This window comes from Nannobrachium achirus (assembly GCF_963921795.1).
Source record: "Nannobrachium achirus genome assembly, chromosome: 22".
Taxonomy (NCBI): domain Eukaryota; kingdom Metazoa; phylum Chordata; class Actinopteri; order Myctophiformes; family Myctophidae; genus Nannobrachium; species Nannobrachium achirus.
In genome coordinates this window covers 692,517-708,321 of record NC_137829.1, presented here as the reverse complement: position 1 = coordinate 708,321, position 15,805 = coordinate 692,517, and the positions used below count along the sequence as shown (strand labels likewise).

At 41.8% G+C, this 15,805-nt stretch overlaps 2 protein-coding genes across 9 annotated transcripts in view; both read right to left on the bottom strand.

Moving 5' to 3' along the window:
• Positions 1-941, bottom strand: part of LOC308307801 (uncharacterized protein) — a 31,059-nt gene extending 30,118 nt beyond the window's left edge. The window contains exons 1-3 of one of the 8 annotated variants that reach the window (XM_080753093.1): positions 904-941; positions 324-872; positions 60-260 (exon numbers count right to left, since the gene is read on the bottom strand). In XM_080753093.1, coding sequence (XP_080609219.1) covers positions 60-260; positions 324-872; positions 904-924 — 771 coding nt within the window. In that variant the 5' untranslated portion in view covers positions 925-941. The other 7 variants (XM_080753096.1, XM_080753094.1, XM_080753095.1 and 4 more) reach the window with 7 other exon arrangements.
• Positions 942-5,490: 4,549 nt separating this feature from the next.
• Positions 5,491-15,805, bottom strand: part of sympk (symplekin) — a 35,420-nt gene continuing 25,105 nt past the window's right edge. Inside the window, exons 20-27 of the mRNA XM_080753071.1 lie at positions 15,472-15,572; positions 14,971-15,061; positions 13,836-13,937; positions 11,255-11,442; positions 9,818-9,994; positions 8,461-8,694; positions 7,906-8,091; positions 5,491-5,830 (exon numbers count right to left, since the gene is read on the bottom strand). Of these exons, the coding sequence (XP_080609197.1) occupies positions 5,672-5,830; positions 7,906-8,091; positions 8,461-8,694; positions 9,818-9,994; positions 11,255-11,442; positions 13,836-13,937; positions 14,971-15,061; positions 15,472-15,572 (1,238 nt within the window). The 3' untranslated portion in view covers positions 5,491-5,671. The remainder of the gene's footprint in view (positions 5,831-7,905; positions 8,092-8,460; positions 8,695-9,817; positions 9,995-11,254; positions 11,443-13,835; positions 13,938-14,970; positions 15,062-15,471; positions 15,573-15,805) is intronic.

Here is a 15,805-nt window from a genome sequence, read left to right as displayed (position 1 = left end):
ACGGATTAACAGAAACCACACACTGTATAATAAGAGCTTGTTGTGGAACTTTAACTTACGACAACGTAGATGTGCTCCACGCAGGCGGACGCGGTCAGCGCGTTTACCCAGTGTGATATGAGCGCGCAGGGCCCCACGGGCAGCAGGGGCTTGGCCCTGCCGGACAGGTGGCTGAACTGACCGCTGGAGTCCCGCTCCACGTCCCTCTGCAGCCTGGTGCCGTAGCCTGCTGCCAGGATCACAGCTCTCATTGGAAACACCTGTAGGATCACAGCAGCTCTCATTGAAAACACCTGTAGGATCACAGCTCTCATTGAAAACACCTGTAGGATCACAACTCTCATTGAAAACACCTGTAGGATCACAACTCTCATTGAAAACACCTGTAGGATCACAACTCTCATTGAAAACACCTGTAGGATAACAGCTCTCATTGAAAACACCTGTAGGATCACAACTCTCATTGAAAACACCTGTAGGATCACAGCAGCTCTCATTGAAAACACCTGTAGGATCACAGCTCTCATTGAAAACACCTGTAGGATCACATCTCTCATTGAAAACACCTGTAGGATAACAGCTCTCATTGAAAACACCTGTAGGATCACAACTCTCATTGAAAACACCTGTAGGATCACAGCAGCTCTCATTGAAAACACCTGTAGGATCACAGCTCTCATTGAAAACACCTGTAGGATAACAGCTCTCATTGAAAACACCTGTAGGATCACAGCTCTCATTGAAAACACCTGTAGGATAACAGCTCTCATTGAAAACACCTGTAGGATCACATCTCTCATTGAAAACACCTGTAGGATCACAGCTCTCATTGAAAACACCTGTAGGATCACAGCAGCTCTCATTGAAAACACCTGTAGGATCACAGCAGCTCATTGAAAACACCTGTAGGATCACATCTCTCATTGAAAACACCTGTAGGATAACAGCTCTTGTTGGAACACCTATAGGATCAATCAGACCCATAGAGAGAGTTCTGACACTTACGTCGACTCCCATTGTAAGCGTAGAAAGCGGACGTGACGTCACCATTTAACGTCCTGGAGTCTGGTGATATTCCTGCTGCTCTTCAGCCTCGTCCTCCTCCATCGTAACCGAGGCTTTTTCACTCGCTGGTAAGTAGACTAAATCACGTCTTTTCCCCCTTTTAACACATTCAAAGGCCTCTCCAAGTTAATTTAAGTAAATTTTAAAGTCAATAAAGTCAATAATTTGAAATTCAATTCAGTCAATTTTCTTACATTAAACATTAACAAGAGTCGATTACGTGAAATAATAATCTTGCATAACTTGGAGAGGCCTGTGAATGTGTTAAAAGGGGGAAAAATATGTGATTTAGTCTACTTACCAGTGAGTGAAAATGCCTCAGTTACAATGGAGGTGGACGGGGCAGAAGAGCAGCAGACATTTGTTAGGAATGTCACCAGGCTCCAGCGACGAGATCAATGTGTGACACTACTCTCCTCTTGAACTACTCTGGGATCAATGTGTCACAAGGGGCACTCCAGGGCAAAAATCCACTCGTCCGAGACAGTTTGCCCTCCTGGCCCCCAAGTTGTGGAATAAACTCCCTGTCGCACTTAGAACAACGGACTCACTCGCTAGCTTTCGCCGTGGACTGAAGACTCACCTCTTCAGACTCCAAATAAACCCTTAGCACTACAGAAAATCAATGACCATACATGAAGATAGTTAGCATTTGTTTTTAGGTTTTTTTAGAACTTTGATTTTATTGTGTTTTTTTTCTAGATAGATATCCATTTGCACTTGTTATATTGCTGTTGATGTACTGACATATTATCTTGTGATGTTTTGTATCTGCTTATTGTAAGTCGCTTTGGATTAAAAGCGTCTGCTAAATGCCTAAACTGTAAACTGTAAACTGGGATTGGGACTGAGTTACTAGGGCCCAAGGTGTGGGGGCCTTAAAGGAGTAATTCAGCCCCAACATGACTTATTTTCTATTGATTAGTCACGCCATGGAGACTCGAGTTCAATAATATTTTTTGGTTTTTGTCGCATTCCTAAGACAAAAATGTGATAACAATAAATTGACCCCCATTCGTTCCGGATGAGGACCCAAATCGATTCGGGTCCCCATTCGGAATCAATGGGGGTAAATTTACTTGAATACATTTTTTGTCTTCGGAATGCGACAAAAAATATATATATTATTGAACTCTAGTCTCCATGGCGTGACTAATCAATGGGAAAAAAGTCATTTTGTGGGTGAACTACTTTTTAAAACCTCCTCCGCCCCATATGAAGAACATTCATTGTGGGCCCACAGTGAATCCTTGTACCACTACCCAGGGCCCAGAATTTGGTGTGACACCCCTGTGTAGGATCACAGCTCTCACTGAAAACACCTATCAATTTGTTTTATAGAACAGTGTTTCTCAAAACTTTTAAAATGTCAAGGTCTCCCCTTGGCAGTGAATACAAATGGAACCAAATGGACCCCCTAGAAAGTTTGAGGAACACTGGAATAGAATATATTATAATCAGACGGAGTCATCATTATAGCTTTCAGCTTATTAAACTTTTCTTAATTTACTTTTGTCTATGTTCTCTAGTGTTGGGAACGGATACTTTACTTATTAGGTGCTACAGCACCATCTTGCGTTTCTGCCTCTAAACAGCGTATCTATAATAGTGGCTACTAGGGCACTGTCTTCAACTATCATGCCTCGAGAAATAAAATACAATTTTAAATAAAATACATTGTATAGGCCTAGGTCAATATATGAATTTGACACACAATAACTAGGCCTATTTTTGTGAATCAAGACTATCATAGATTATTTTATTTGTTTTATCGATGTTGACATTTGCATACAGTATCATAGAAAGAAAGTGCATCTATGATGGTCTTTAATCCAAGGCTATGATCTCAGCTGTACTGTACACACTTTGCTGTAGGACCAAAGCTTTCACTGTAACATTCAGATCAAGAGTTATTAGAAGAACTGCTATACCTATCAGTGGACCAGACCAGAAGAACCACGGTATCCTGGATGATGTTACACTGAAGCGATTCCCTGAATTAATGGTGTTAAGACAAATATTCGCACTATGTTGTAGCCGTTAAAATTAATGCAAAAACCCACAGTTGGACTTCAGTCTCTCAGTGTGTGGCAGACAGTCGGGGTGTTACATCGGAATGGGTGACCTATTGAATCCGGTTGCCGTGACATCCCAATTCAATTAAAACATTTATACTTCTTTACTAGGAAACATTATTAAAAAATAACTTCAGAGGACTTTGTAGCAGGGTTTTAATGCAATGCGTTCATTTAATGAAAATAATAATACATATAAAGATAAATTAAAAAACCTCAGGAACCTCAGGGTCACAATATTCTACAGGTTACCAGTGTCAGTGTAACACGCCGTTTTGTTTCCGCAAAGTGAGTAAACCACGCCCCGCTGGCACGATGAGAGCGCTGATTGGTCAGCTTGGCCCAGGACTCACAGACACGCTACACAATAACCGTTTTATTTTCCAAATAAAAGACAAATCCCTCATTTAACAGGCATTGATTAATTGAACACTTTATAAACAGTTAGCAAATAGTAGACCTACTGTGGTATGATTATAAAATATGGTGCTAAAACACAAAAAGCCCCGAGGAGGCTCATTGTTTCACTTAAAGCACGAAGGCAAGGACCCACTTAGCTGAGAGATGAAGCAGGGACCCCTTTAGCTGAGACTATTATTAATAATTCGACACAATATTATCATGCTTCACGTGAAAATATCTCCTTATTACCAGTAAGATGCCCTAAGGCCGAGAACGCTTCATGTGATATCACAATATATCCAGGGCATGGCCACGTCATAGGCTACCTTTAATCAGTGGTGCAATAAAAATCAAACGTTTTGTAAAATTGTAATGCCTATAATACATATCCGATACTCTATGGATATGCCTATTAAGGAAGAATGATGAAATGGCTATGTTCTAGGGTCGTCCTTATATGGTGATAAGTAATGATCTCTTTATAAAGTTGAGCTACCTGTAGATCATTCAGTTCAATACTAGCGACGGATACTATTGCTACTAAAGGAGACTATATACACTCCATTAAACAAAGATATCAGAGAAATGAACGACAAATGCTCGATTGACTTCCCTAGAAAAAAATAATTTATACTTTTCTGCGGATTCAATATGGGATTTGACGAGGGCATTACTGACATTTTTGCCAGACCCATGAAATGGGTAGGCCTACATAAGCAAATGTCGGTCCGGGTTTTCTATATAAAGGGTATATATGATGATGACATGCCTACAAAAGGCATGATGTCATAAATGATGATGACAGACAGGGGGTCTGGCACAACCAGGTTGACCTGGTCTAGTTTATATGGAACTCCTCTATGTATCCATCCTACTATTATCATTTTAACCTAGACTTGGCCAACATTCTTTATTTCTGATTTCACCATACCACAGGTCACAGTTACAATCAAAACCTCCACCGGATGTCCATCACGTCACACTTTTGTCTCTACTCTTATCTCCAGCACCGTTGCCCCTATCCATGCCAAACTTTGCACACACTCCTTGGCTGGCAAACCACAACCTCTGCCCCTGATTTCTCACAGGCCCCTCTTCTAGGGAGTTAGGGAGTCTTACTGGTGATACAAATAGTTATAATAGGGTCTTATGGTTTTTGTATGACACTTATTTACTATGACATTATGTATGGCACATTAGGAGTCCACTAGGACAGTGGTTCTCAAACGTTTTATTTGCAAGGACCACCACCATACATTCTCAGAGTTACAGACCTGCTATGGTCATTCAGGGCCACCATACATTCTCAGAGTTACAGACCTGCTATGGTCATTCAGGGCCAGCTCTTTGTGTGTTTCTGGTAATATCATTGTCCGCTCATTTTGTATGTTTAAATCAGACTGTAAAAAAAACTATGGATGACGCGAAGCCATTGGTTTCTATGCGGCGAAAATGACGCTTTTTTTGTCCCTTGTATGAGTGTCACCATCATTGTTTGAATGGTACCCCAGGAAACATAAGGAATGCTATTGGCTGCCAACGGTCACGTGCAACCGCAGGGATACATGGGAGAATGTGGTCGGAGCCTCCCGAAATACAGCACACGAAGAACACAGCCGGCTGGTATCAGTTTAGTTGGCGACGCCCCCCGCAACTTTATCATCAATTTTAACATAAATGGGACCATATTTGCACAATACGCATATCATGGTAATTGAAAGGCAGTTTTTCACTAGCGACATGAACCATAAAGTGTTATAAAATCAAAGAGGAAAATGAATGGGGTCCAGTGGAGAACAAATCTTTTTGGTACCTCGCGGGGGGAAAACAGTGCAACTAGCGGCCAATCATGGGATCTTTCTCTTCCGGGAAAGCTTCATGAATAATCCAGCCAAACAACACCCCTGGTTTAAATAGATCGCGATGACCCCTGAACGAGACAACACAGTTGATGTTTAATTATTTATTCTCCAACTTAAATGGAATGCTTTCACGCACAAATTTACCTCATACGTTTGACAAATAGAAAAATGAAAACAAAAAGAAAAAAGCGAAGCAGACTGCCAGTTTTCTCATGATCAGGAGTTGTGTAAGTGGTTGCTGTAGCGTCATCTTCTGTTGCGTCATCTTTAGTCCGCCTCCTCAGCTGTGGGCTGGGCGTCGGCCTCGGTGACGCGCTCCTGTGTGACATCACTTCCTGCTTCTGGGGAGAGCGAGGCGCCAGGGTGAGACGTCTCCATCGGTTCCTCGGCTTTCTGCTCTTGTGGCGACGGCGTCTGTTGTTCCACCTGCGCACATGCACGCAGGCACACGCACACACACACACACACACACACACACACACAGACACTTAAAGGCCTAGAATTATTGAATGCTTTAACCAGTGAAAAATAGCAGATATACAAGCTCACAGCACGGCCGCGCTGCAAGCTTGTAGATCTGCTATTTTTGAAAAATGTGTGAAAATGTGTGCAAATCTTTGAATATATGTATTTCAAAGCGAACGTTTGTAACTCAAATTTTGCTTCTGGGTGGTCCCTGGAACTAGATATTTTGAGATGGGGGTCCGTGGCCAAATAAATATCAGTTTGGGGGTCCTTCACATGAAAAAGTATGAGAACCACTGACATAGTAGTCTCTCAAGAACAGACTAACTGAGCTCCATTTAAGTGAAAAGGACCTTTTCTTTGACGATGGCTGGCCAGATTGCTGACATAGAAACATAGGTTTTTCAAAAAATCTTAGAAGGATCCAAAAGACACTTATAGAATCGGGTCAAAATTCAAATTTTGACGATTTTTCAAAAATAGCAGATCCACAAGCTCACAGCGCGGCACTCGGTGCCGCGCTGTGACCTTGTATATCTGCTATTTTTCAATAGTGAAAGCATAAAATAATGATACACAATAATGTGTACCCGTTCTAAATTATGTCTTTATTTGAGTCCACATTTATAAAATACATTACAAGGGGGCACAAATATTTTTCAGTTGTTTCTGATGTCCCACATGCTTGAAACAACTTGTGACTCAGTGCTTGAATAAAAAATCCAAATAGATAAAACTGTCTATATAAGAAGGGAATATCTTCAGAAATAGTGTCTCATCCTGGAATAAATTCCTTACCAAAACATTTCTTGTAAAGGTGTCTAGTAAGACAAAGACTGAAATTCAGTTTCCCTAGGAGAATCAGTTACAGCTGATGAAAGTTGGAGTCCCATTAAATTAACTATACAGTATAAAACACACCAAAATAAATACACTTTAAGTAGCATGTGAGGGGTCAAACTAGGGTTTTTTAATGATTCTGAATCCATTGCAAGCAATTGTTTTGCGGGTAAAGGCGGCTCCCACAAAACTTTGAAAAATGATGACTCATCACTAAACAATAATTGTATGGGGGCTGTTTCTACTCCAAGGAATGTTTTTTGTGCAAAACAAATGCTTGCAATGGATTCAGAATCATTAAAAACCCATAGTTTGACCCCTCACATGCTACTTAAAGCATATTTATTTTGGTGTGTTTTATCCTGTATAGTTAATTTAATGAGACTCCAACTTTCATCAGCTGTAACTGATTCTCCTAGGGAAACTGAATTTCAGTCTTTGTGGGATGTGTTACTAGACACTATTCCCTTCTTAATAATGGCTGCTTTGCCTTACATTTGGACAGCCCCAAAATTCTCAGGCCCCTGACCACTAGGCTGTGGACCACTAGCCTGTGCACATGGCCCAATTAAGCTGCCAAACATCAAAACAATGAGCTGAAACGTATAGCCTAGCCATAGATGTATAATGGCTTGTGCTACTGCTAATGGTTGGTATTGAACTTGTTTAGTAAGGAAAGCTGGTCTTCTCAATCACAATGATGTCTGGTGTATTTGCTGTTATATTGCAAATACATGGGGGTCATTGCATTGAAACATTTCTTGTTTCAAACAAGATTTTTTGTAAAACACAACCGAGGAATCAAACATGGATGACACATCTTTTGTTATACAATTCTGTCATGCCTGGCTATGTACAGTCCTTTGTAAACATTAGAGCCAAAAGCAAAAATAGCAGATCTACAGGCTCAAAACGTTTTGAGCCTGTAGATCGTCTATTTTAGCTTCTTTTGGAATCCTGGATTATCTTTTGTTATGTTTTAATTGGAATCCTGAAATGTAACATTTTGATTTAATTTCAAACGCATTTAGTTATATACTCATGTTAACTTTATGAACCTAAATACAAATACAATGGACATAAAAAAATACATGTGGCCCCCGGGCCGCCTGTTGCCCATATATGGTTTAATTCAACCAAATGAACACTTGCAGTACTTGCAGTACCCCTGAGGCCCACAAGGGCGAGACACGCACCTGTGTTCCGGCGTGACCGGGGGCGTCCTCCTGACCGGCGTCCTCTGGGTCCCCCTGCTCCATGGGTTCTGGCTCCTCCTGGGTGCTGATTGGCTCAGGCTGGAGCGCAGGCTCCTCCTTCACGACCACCTCCACGACCGCCGGGGCTGCTGGGAGAGCCGCCGGCACACTGGGCGGAGCCACGACCTGTCATATGTAGGGGTGGAAAATAAAACCCATTCATAGATTAATCGTGATGCGGACATGGACGATTATTAGGGGTGTAACGATATAGTAACTGAATCGAAAATGTTCACAATTTTTCAAAAAGAGCAGATCTACAAGCTCGCAGCGCGGCACTCCGTGCCGCACTGTGAGCTTGTATATCTGATATTTTTCAATAGTTAAAGTATAAAATAATTCCAGGTCTTGATGGGTTAAGAGGGCATCGTTGAGAAACCAGAATAGTTAAAATCCTAAAGGATCCACAACCTAATGTTCAGGTATTCAAAGTTTAAGTGTGCGGCTGCGAACTTTGCGAGTGTTTTATTCCATTTATGTTGGGTTCATAAATACCGTTGGGACGGGACGAGGCGTGGGAGCAGGAACAGGAGCAGGTTTCTGATGTCTCAGATGTTCCGTGGCGTGTTGTATTTGTTGCTGTAGTTGTTGTTGTTGTTGCTGCTGCTGCTGCTGCTGCTGCACCACCAGCTCTAGTCTCTCCACAGCGACGGCCGGGCTGGGTTCAGGTTCCTGGGCCTTCCGGTCAGCCTCCAGCACTGACATGATGGAGGTGGGGATGTGGGCTTGCTGTTCAACACACACACACACACATACACCTCATTTACAATCCCAAAAGGCCCATCCGCGCTGCATGCAATGCCCGGTACTCCGGTTTACTTCCCGTATCTGGGTGAGGTGGCCAGGTGGGTTGACGCTAGGGCATTAACGAAAAAGTCGACAAGTCGACTGAGTCGACTTCATTAGACAAGTCGACTCCCACCAGAGAAAGTCGAAAGTCGAAGTTGAAAAAAAAGAAATCCTTTGTATTTTTTTCTATCATTATTTTTGCTCCATGTGTGCGTCTGTACAGCATTCAAACAGTAGGAATGCTTATTGTCAAGGACGGAATGATCCAATATTACAGTGCTACATTACATTTGGTATAACATGGTTCTATTGTGAAAATAGCAGATCTACATGCTCACAAACGATAAAGTCGACTTCAACTCAACTTTTTACTGAGTCGAGTCGACTTGCAAAAATCACAAGTCGTTAATGCCCTAGGGTTGACGCCTCTTTAGGAGACGGGAAGCATGTTGGAGTCTATTAACACCTAGAGTGCCTTTTTCTTCTCTGCGTGAAAAGAGGTTGGTCGACCGTGCACGGGAACCGCGTCACACAATGGACATATGCTGTGCACACGGAGCCCCCGAAAGTCAGGTAAATACAATAGGAAAAGGCCGTGGCAGTAATCTACATTAGTTATGGCAAAACTATGGCTGTCAACGTGTTAAGCTAATTATCTGGGAACCCCACAAAATAATTTGGGGACCCCACTTTTTTTTCCTCACTCAATTTTAAACAAACCAACACACAGTATAAGTGTATACAGGGTATCTGCACATTTATAAAGTGACACTTTAAGGACTTTCAAGACCGTTTTAATACAAAACTGGCCAAACTGTCAAATAATTATAAGTAAGCAAGAGGCGAGCATTGTGAAAATAGCCGATCTACATGCTCACAACGCCTCGCAGCGGTTATTTTCACAATATTTATCTGTGGAACTGAGTCACATTAAATGTATACAAGTGCTTGTCAGGGTGGGGGTCCCCAGTTCAAATATGTTTATTTTGGGGGTCAAGGCCTAAAAAAAGGTTTGAGAACTCCTGATTTAGTTCCATGGTCAGTGAACCAGACTGGCTCCTACCTGGTGAGGGGTGAAGGAGTGCACGTGTTGTAACAGAGGCTCCCTCATCTCAGGACAGCGCTCAAACACGCTGGTCAGCTGGGCCGGCGGCAGCTGCAGCAGGACGCTGTACGACTGAGGCTTGGTGCGCTGGCAGCACTTGACGAAACCCTCCCACACCTTGGGATACTTCCACACCTGCAATTCATTCAAAACACCACCAGGGGTCATCCATGTGTCCGTACACGGTGCATAAAGTTTAGACTTTCAGTTTTTTCACACCTTTATAATTGGCTTATTCTTTTTTTTTTATCATAATACCACATTACTGAATGTCCAGTCCCCAGGTTTTCTTCAGATTATGTATGACATTGATTTACTAGGACACTATGGCACATTAATGCCTCATTCACACTACAGATATATAGTTGAACGTTTTGCTTGGTAATTCAATGTAATCTCAATGGAAACCAGCTTTAAAGGCTGGGCATGTCGGCTGTCCTTGGAATCCAGCCTTTAAAGCTGGTTTCCATTGAGATTACATTGAATTACCAAGCAAAACGTTCAACAATATATCTGTAGTGTGAATGAGGCATAAGAGTCCAACTAGTACTAGTGGTAGTGGTTCTCAAACGTATTTTCAAGAACCTCTATAACTTTAAAATATGCTATGCTAGGGCTGTCACAATTATTACATAATCGTCTAATCGCAATTATTTGACATAATCGCAATTATGTGATATTGTTGATTTTTTTATATATATGTTCAAACATTAAAAAATTACAAAATCGAACCTCTGTTCGAAGTGGAGCTGTGTGTGTGTGTGTGTGTGTGTGTGTGTGTGTGTGTGTGTGTGTGTGTGTGTCTGGCCTGAACAACAGCGCAGACAGACAGACAGACAGACACGCAGACAGACCCACACACACGGCCACGTATAGGGAGCTTGTGTTCCACACAGCTCCAAAAATAGTGGAAATAGCAGATCTACAAGCTCACAACGCGTCGCGATGTCAATATTCTTTTTAAATTGTAAAGTTGTCAAATATGTCCTTAATTTCTTTGTATATGTAGGTTACGTGTCATATCTGCCATGTGCCACTTCAAAGCCTACAAGCCAAACAGAAATGTCATTTGTCAACGACAAAAACACAAATATTTGCGAGCTTGTAGATCTGCTTCAGATATCCACATAGAACGGGTACACATTATTGTGTATCATTATTTTATGCTTTAACTATTGAAAAATAGCAGATATACAAGCTCACAGCGCGGCACCTGCGAGCTTGTAGATCTGCTATTTTCGAAAAATCGTGAAAATTAGAATTTTGACAGTGTCTTTTGAATCCATCTAAGGTCTTTTGAAAAACCTATGTATGTTTCTATGTCAGCAATCTGGCCAGCCATAGTTAAGTGACAATGAATCGTCATGTAAAATGTCACGATGGCGCCGGCCCCACCTGCTTGAGGATGAGTCTGGACAGGATGTTCATGACGAAGCCCCCCAGGCGGGGGTACATGGTGAGGGACTGGATGACCGTCCTCATCAGCAGCATGGGCAGGGGGCTCTGCTCCATCAGCTGCTGCATCACCACCGCCAGGACCTCAGACGTGTACACGTTCTTCTCCCCGAAGCACAGGTTGGTGGCTGCACGGGGGACAGTACAACCTTCATCATACACAGGTAGTTCCACCGAAGCAATCTGATTGTAGGGGTGGGCGATATGGTGATAAATATCGTGCCTTTTCAAAGATATCGTATCCACAACTTTCCAAAATCCCATCGTGCATTGCGCAGAAGGCGAGCGGCATTTCCGGCGTCGCAGCCGAGTGTGATCTACAAGCTCACAACGGTTGCATTTGCGACGCGACGTGCGCTTGTATGTCTGCTGTTAACCGGAAGTGTCCCGCAGATAATACTACAGTAAAGTCTTGCGGAAACAGGTGGATATATCTTGATACAATTTAGGCATTTAGCAATAGCTTTTAATCCAAAGCGACTTACAATAAGCAGGTAATACATTAATATAATAAGAAAGATAATATGTCAGTACATTAACAACAATATAACAAGACAATAACATAGGTAGACCACGCACCTAATCAGTAAAAACCTTTTCTAAAACCTAAAAATGCTATCTAGCTTCATGTATGGTCATTGAGGGAAGTTACAGTAGTGCTATGGGTTTAGGTACAGTAAGGAGTGTTACAGTAGTGCTATGGGTTTAGGTACAGTAAGGAGTGTTACAGTAGTGCTATGGGTTTAGGTACAGTAAGGAGTGTTACAGTAGTGCTATGGGTTTAGGTACAGTAAGGAGTGTTACAGTAGTGCTATGGGTTTAGGTACAGTAAGGAGTGTTACAGTAGTGCTATGGGTTTAGGTACAGTAAGGAGTGTTACAGTAGTGCTATGGGTTTAGGTACAGTAAGGAGTGTTACAGTAGTGCTATGGGTTTAGGTACAGTAAGGAGTGTTACAGTAGTGCTATGGGTTTAGGTACAGTAAGGAGTGTTACAGTAGTGCTATGGGTTTAGGTACAGTAAGGAGTGTTACAGTAGTGCTATGGGTTTAGGTACAGTAAGGAGTGTTACAGTAGTGCTATGGGTTTAGGTACAGTAAGGAGTGTTACAGTAGTGCTATGGGTTTAGGTACAGTAAGGAGTGTTACAGTAGTGCTATGGGTTTAGGTACAGTAAGGAGTGTTACAGTAGTGCTATGGGTTTAGGTACAGTAAGGAGTGTTACAGTAGTGCTATGGGTTTAGGTACAGTAAGGAGTGTTACAGTAGTGCTATGGGTTTAGGTACAGTAAGGAGTGTTACAGTAGTGCTATGGGTTTAGGTACAGTAAGGAGTGTTACAGTAGTGCTATGGGTTTAGGTACAGTAAGGAGTGTTACAGTAGTGCTATGGGTTTAGGTACAGTAAGGAGTGTTACAGTAGTGCTATGGGTTTAGGTACAGTAAGGAGTGTTACAGTAGTGCTATGGGTTTAGGTACAGTAAGGAGTGTTACAGTAGTGCTATGGGTTTAGGTACAGTAAGGAGTGTTACAGTAGTGCTATGGGTTTAGGTACAGTAAGGAGTGTTACAGTAGTGCTATGGGTTTAGGTACAGTAAGGAGTGTTACAGTAGTGCTATGGGTTTAGGTACAGTAAGGAGTGTTACAGTAGTGCTATGGGTTTAGGTACAGTAAGGAGTGTTACAGTAGTGCTATGGGTTTAGGTACAGTAAGGAGTGTTACAGTAGTGCTATGGGTTTAGGTACAGTAAGGAGTGTTACAGTAGTGCTATGGGTTTAGGTACAGTAAGGAGTGTTACAGTAGTGCTATGGGTTTAGGTACAGTAAGGAGTGTTACAGTAGTGCTATGGGTTTAGGTACAGTAAGGAGTGTTACAGTAGTGCTATGGGTTTAGGTACAGTAAGGAGTGTTACAGTAGTGCTATGGGTTTAGGTACAGTAAGGAGTGTTACAGTAGTGCTATGGGTTTAGGTACAGTAAGGAGTGTTACAGTAGTGCTAAGGGTTTAGGTGGAGTCTGAAGAGGTGAGTCTTCAGTCCACGGCGAAAGCTAGGGAGTGAGTCTGTAGTTCTAAGTGCGACAGGGAGTTTATTCCACAGTTGGGGGCCAGGAGGGCAAATTGTCAACACAATTGAGGGAGCCTTATAAAAAATCCTGTTGAATTCTTAATACAGAGATTCATTGCAGAATTTAATCTAAAGCTGCATTGGTCTAAATTAGTAGTTCTCAAACTTTAAAATGTCAAGGTCTCCCCTTAACTCTGACAGTATACAAATGAAACCAAATGGACCAATGTCAGAGTTACATACTTGTAAGGGTCAAGTTAGACCTCCCAAAGGGAACCCAGAGAGTCACTGGACCCCACTTTGAGGACCACTGGTCTAAATGGTCTGTTACAAATGTTTCCTTTAGTTTTTGTTACCTTATAGGTGGTTGTACTGTTAAGTAACTTGAAAAATAACCATAAAAACCAACATGAAAAATAATCATGATAAGACACACACACCATATTATTGTAGTGTGACTGACCTTTGATGATGGACTTCATGTCACATTTGGTGGAGTCGATGTTGTGCAGAGCGATGAGCAGCTCTCCTGGGGTGAGAGGAGACATGGACGAACTGCCCTCACCTGAGAGAGACACACACACACCGCACGCACACACACACACACATTATTGAACGCTTTAACCAGTGAAAAATAGCAGATCTACAAGCTCACAGCGCGGCACCGAGTGCCGCGCTGCGAGCTTGTAGATCTGCTATTTTTGAAAAAGTCATGAAAATGTGTGCAAATCTTTGAATATATGTATTTTCAAAGCGAATGTTTGTAACTCAAATTTTGCTTCTGGGGGGTCCCTGGAACTAAATATTTTGAGATGGGGGTCCGTGGCCAAATACATATCATTTTGGGGGTCCTTCACATGAAAAAGTCTGAGAACCACTGACACAGTAGTCTCTCAAGAACATAGAAACATGGGTTTTTCAAAAAATCTTAGAAGGATTCAAAAGACACTTATAGAATCGGGTCAAAATTCCAATTTTCACGATTTTTCAAAAATAGCAGATCTACAAGATATCTGCTATTTTTCAATAGTTAAAGCATAAAATAATAATACACTGTCTATAATGTGTACCCGTTCTAAATGGGTTAAGGGAATCAGCCACTGCATGTGATTAACCACTTGAACCCAAATGTTAGCCCCTATTCTGGGGCTAACATTTGGCGAGCTTGCAGAGATTCTAGATTGGCCTTTTGGGAATCAGATCAACTAGGGTTTAGACCTGATGACCCGATTCTACAAAATTTGTCTACTTCTAAAAATCCCAACAGTTTTATGAAAAACCTATGTTTCTATATCAGTGGTTCTCAAATTGTCTAAAATCGGACCCACATCCCCAAATATTTTGTTCCAGGGACCCCCATCTCAAAATATGTTGTTCCAGGGACCCCACCAGAAGCGAAGATGTGAGTTAAAAATGTTCGCTTAAAATGTTTTAATACAAATCTTGTGCCTAGCTTATCTAGGTTTGAAGGGCTGGGGGAACAAAGAAAAGAAGAAAACAAAGAAGGAAATAAAGATTTAAAGAGAGGAAAAAATGAAGGACAGAAATAGAAAATGAAAGAGCTAAAACACGAGACATGTGGGTGATTTTAGTCTTACTGTGTTGAGTTCCTAGCAGACGGTTGAAGACCTCTTTCACTACGATGGGGTTGAGTTTGATCAGTTTAGGAAGAGCCAGAATCACCTCTTTCTGTATGAAACAAAGCACAGCAAACATCAACAAGAACAGTGTTGCGATGCGACGCGTTGCGAGCTTGTAGATCAGGTATTTCCACTATTTTCTACTTTGAAATACACATATGAAAATTTTTCAACATGGAAAAGATGATGACGATTATGAAAAATAATCGTGATTATGTCAAATAATCGCGATTATGTCCAAAAATCGCAATTATGTCAAATAATCGCGATAAGACGATTATGTAATAATTGTGACAGCCCTACCTCTGAATAAGAATGGAATGGCCAGGTACGTAGCGGTTCCTGTCCCTAGTGATGACCTTCCTTATTGAAAGCGTCTCTGGATAAATGCCTGCATGGTACATTGTAAGGTCATGGTACATTGTAAGGTCATGTGTTATAATATCAACTGCACTTTACCTTCTCCAGGCCGTTGATGACTGGGATCAGGAAGCGAACGTCGGGCACACGTTTGTGGTACAGATCTCTGACCCTCTCCACCAGCTCAGGAGACGGAGGCACTGGACCAACACAGGAAAGAAAAGTAAAAATGACTCTTTACTCTACCTTTCCCTCGGGCTGGATCCCATTCACAGGGTTCCCACACATTTTTACCAATTAATTTCTAAAACTTTTCCAGAATATTTAACCCAATTTCCAGGACTATATAACAATAATTCAGCTCAATAACGAGTCGCTTACCCCTATGCGCAATCCCCAAAGACAGGTAGTGTATGGCAGTGGTTCTCAACCT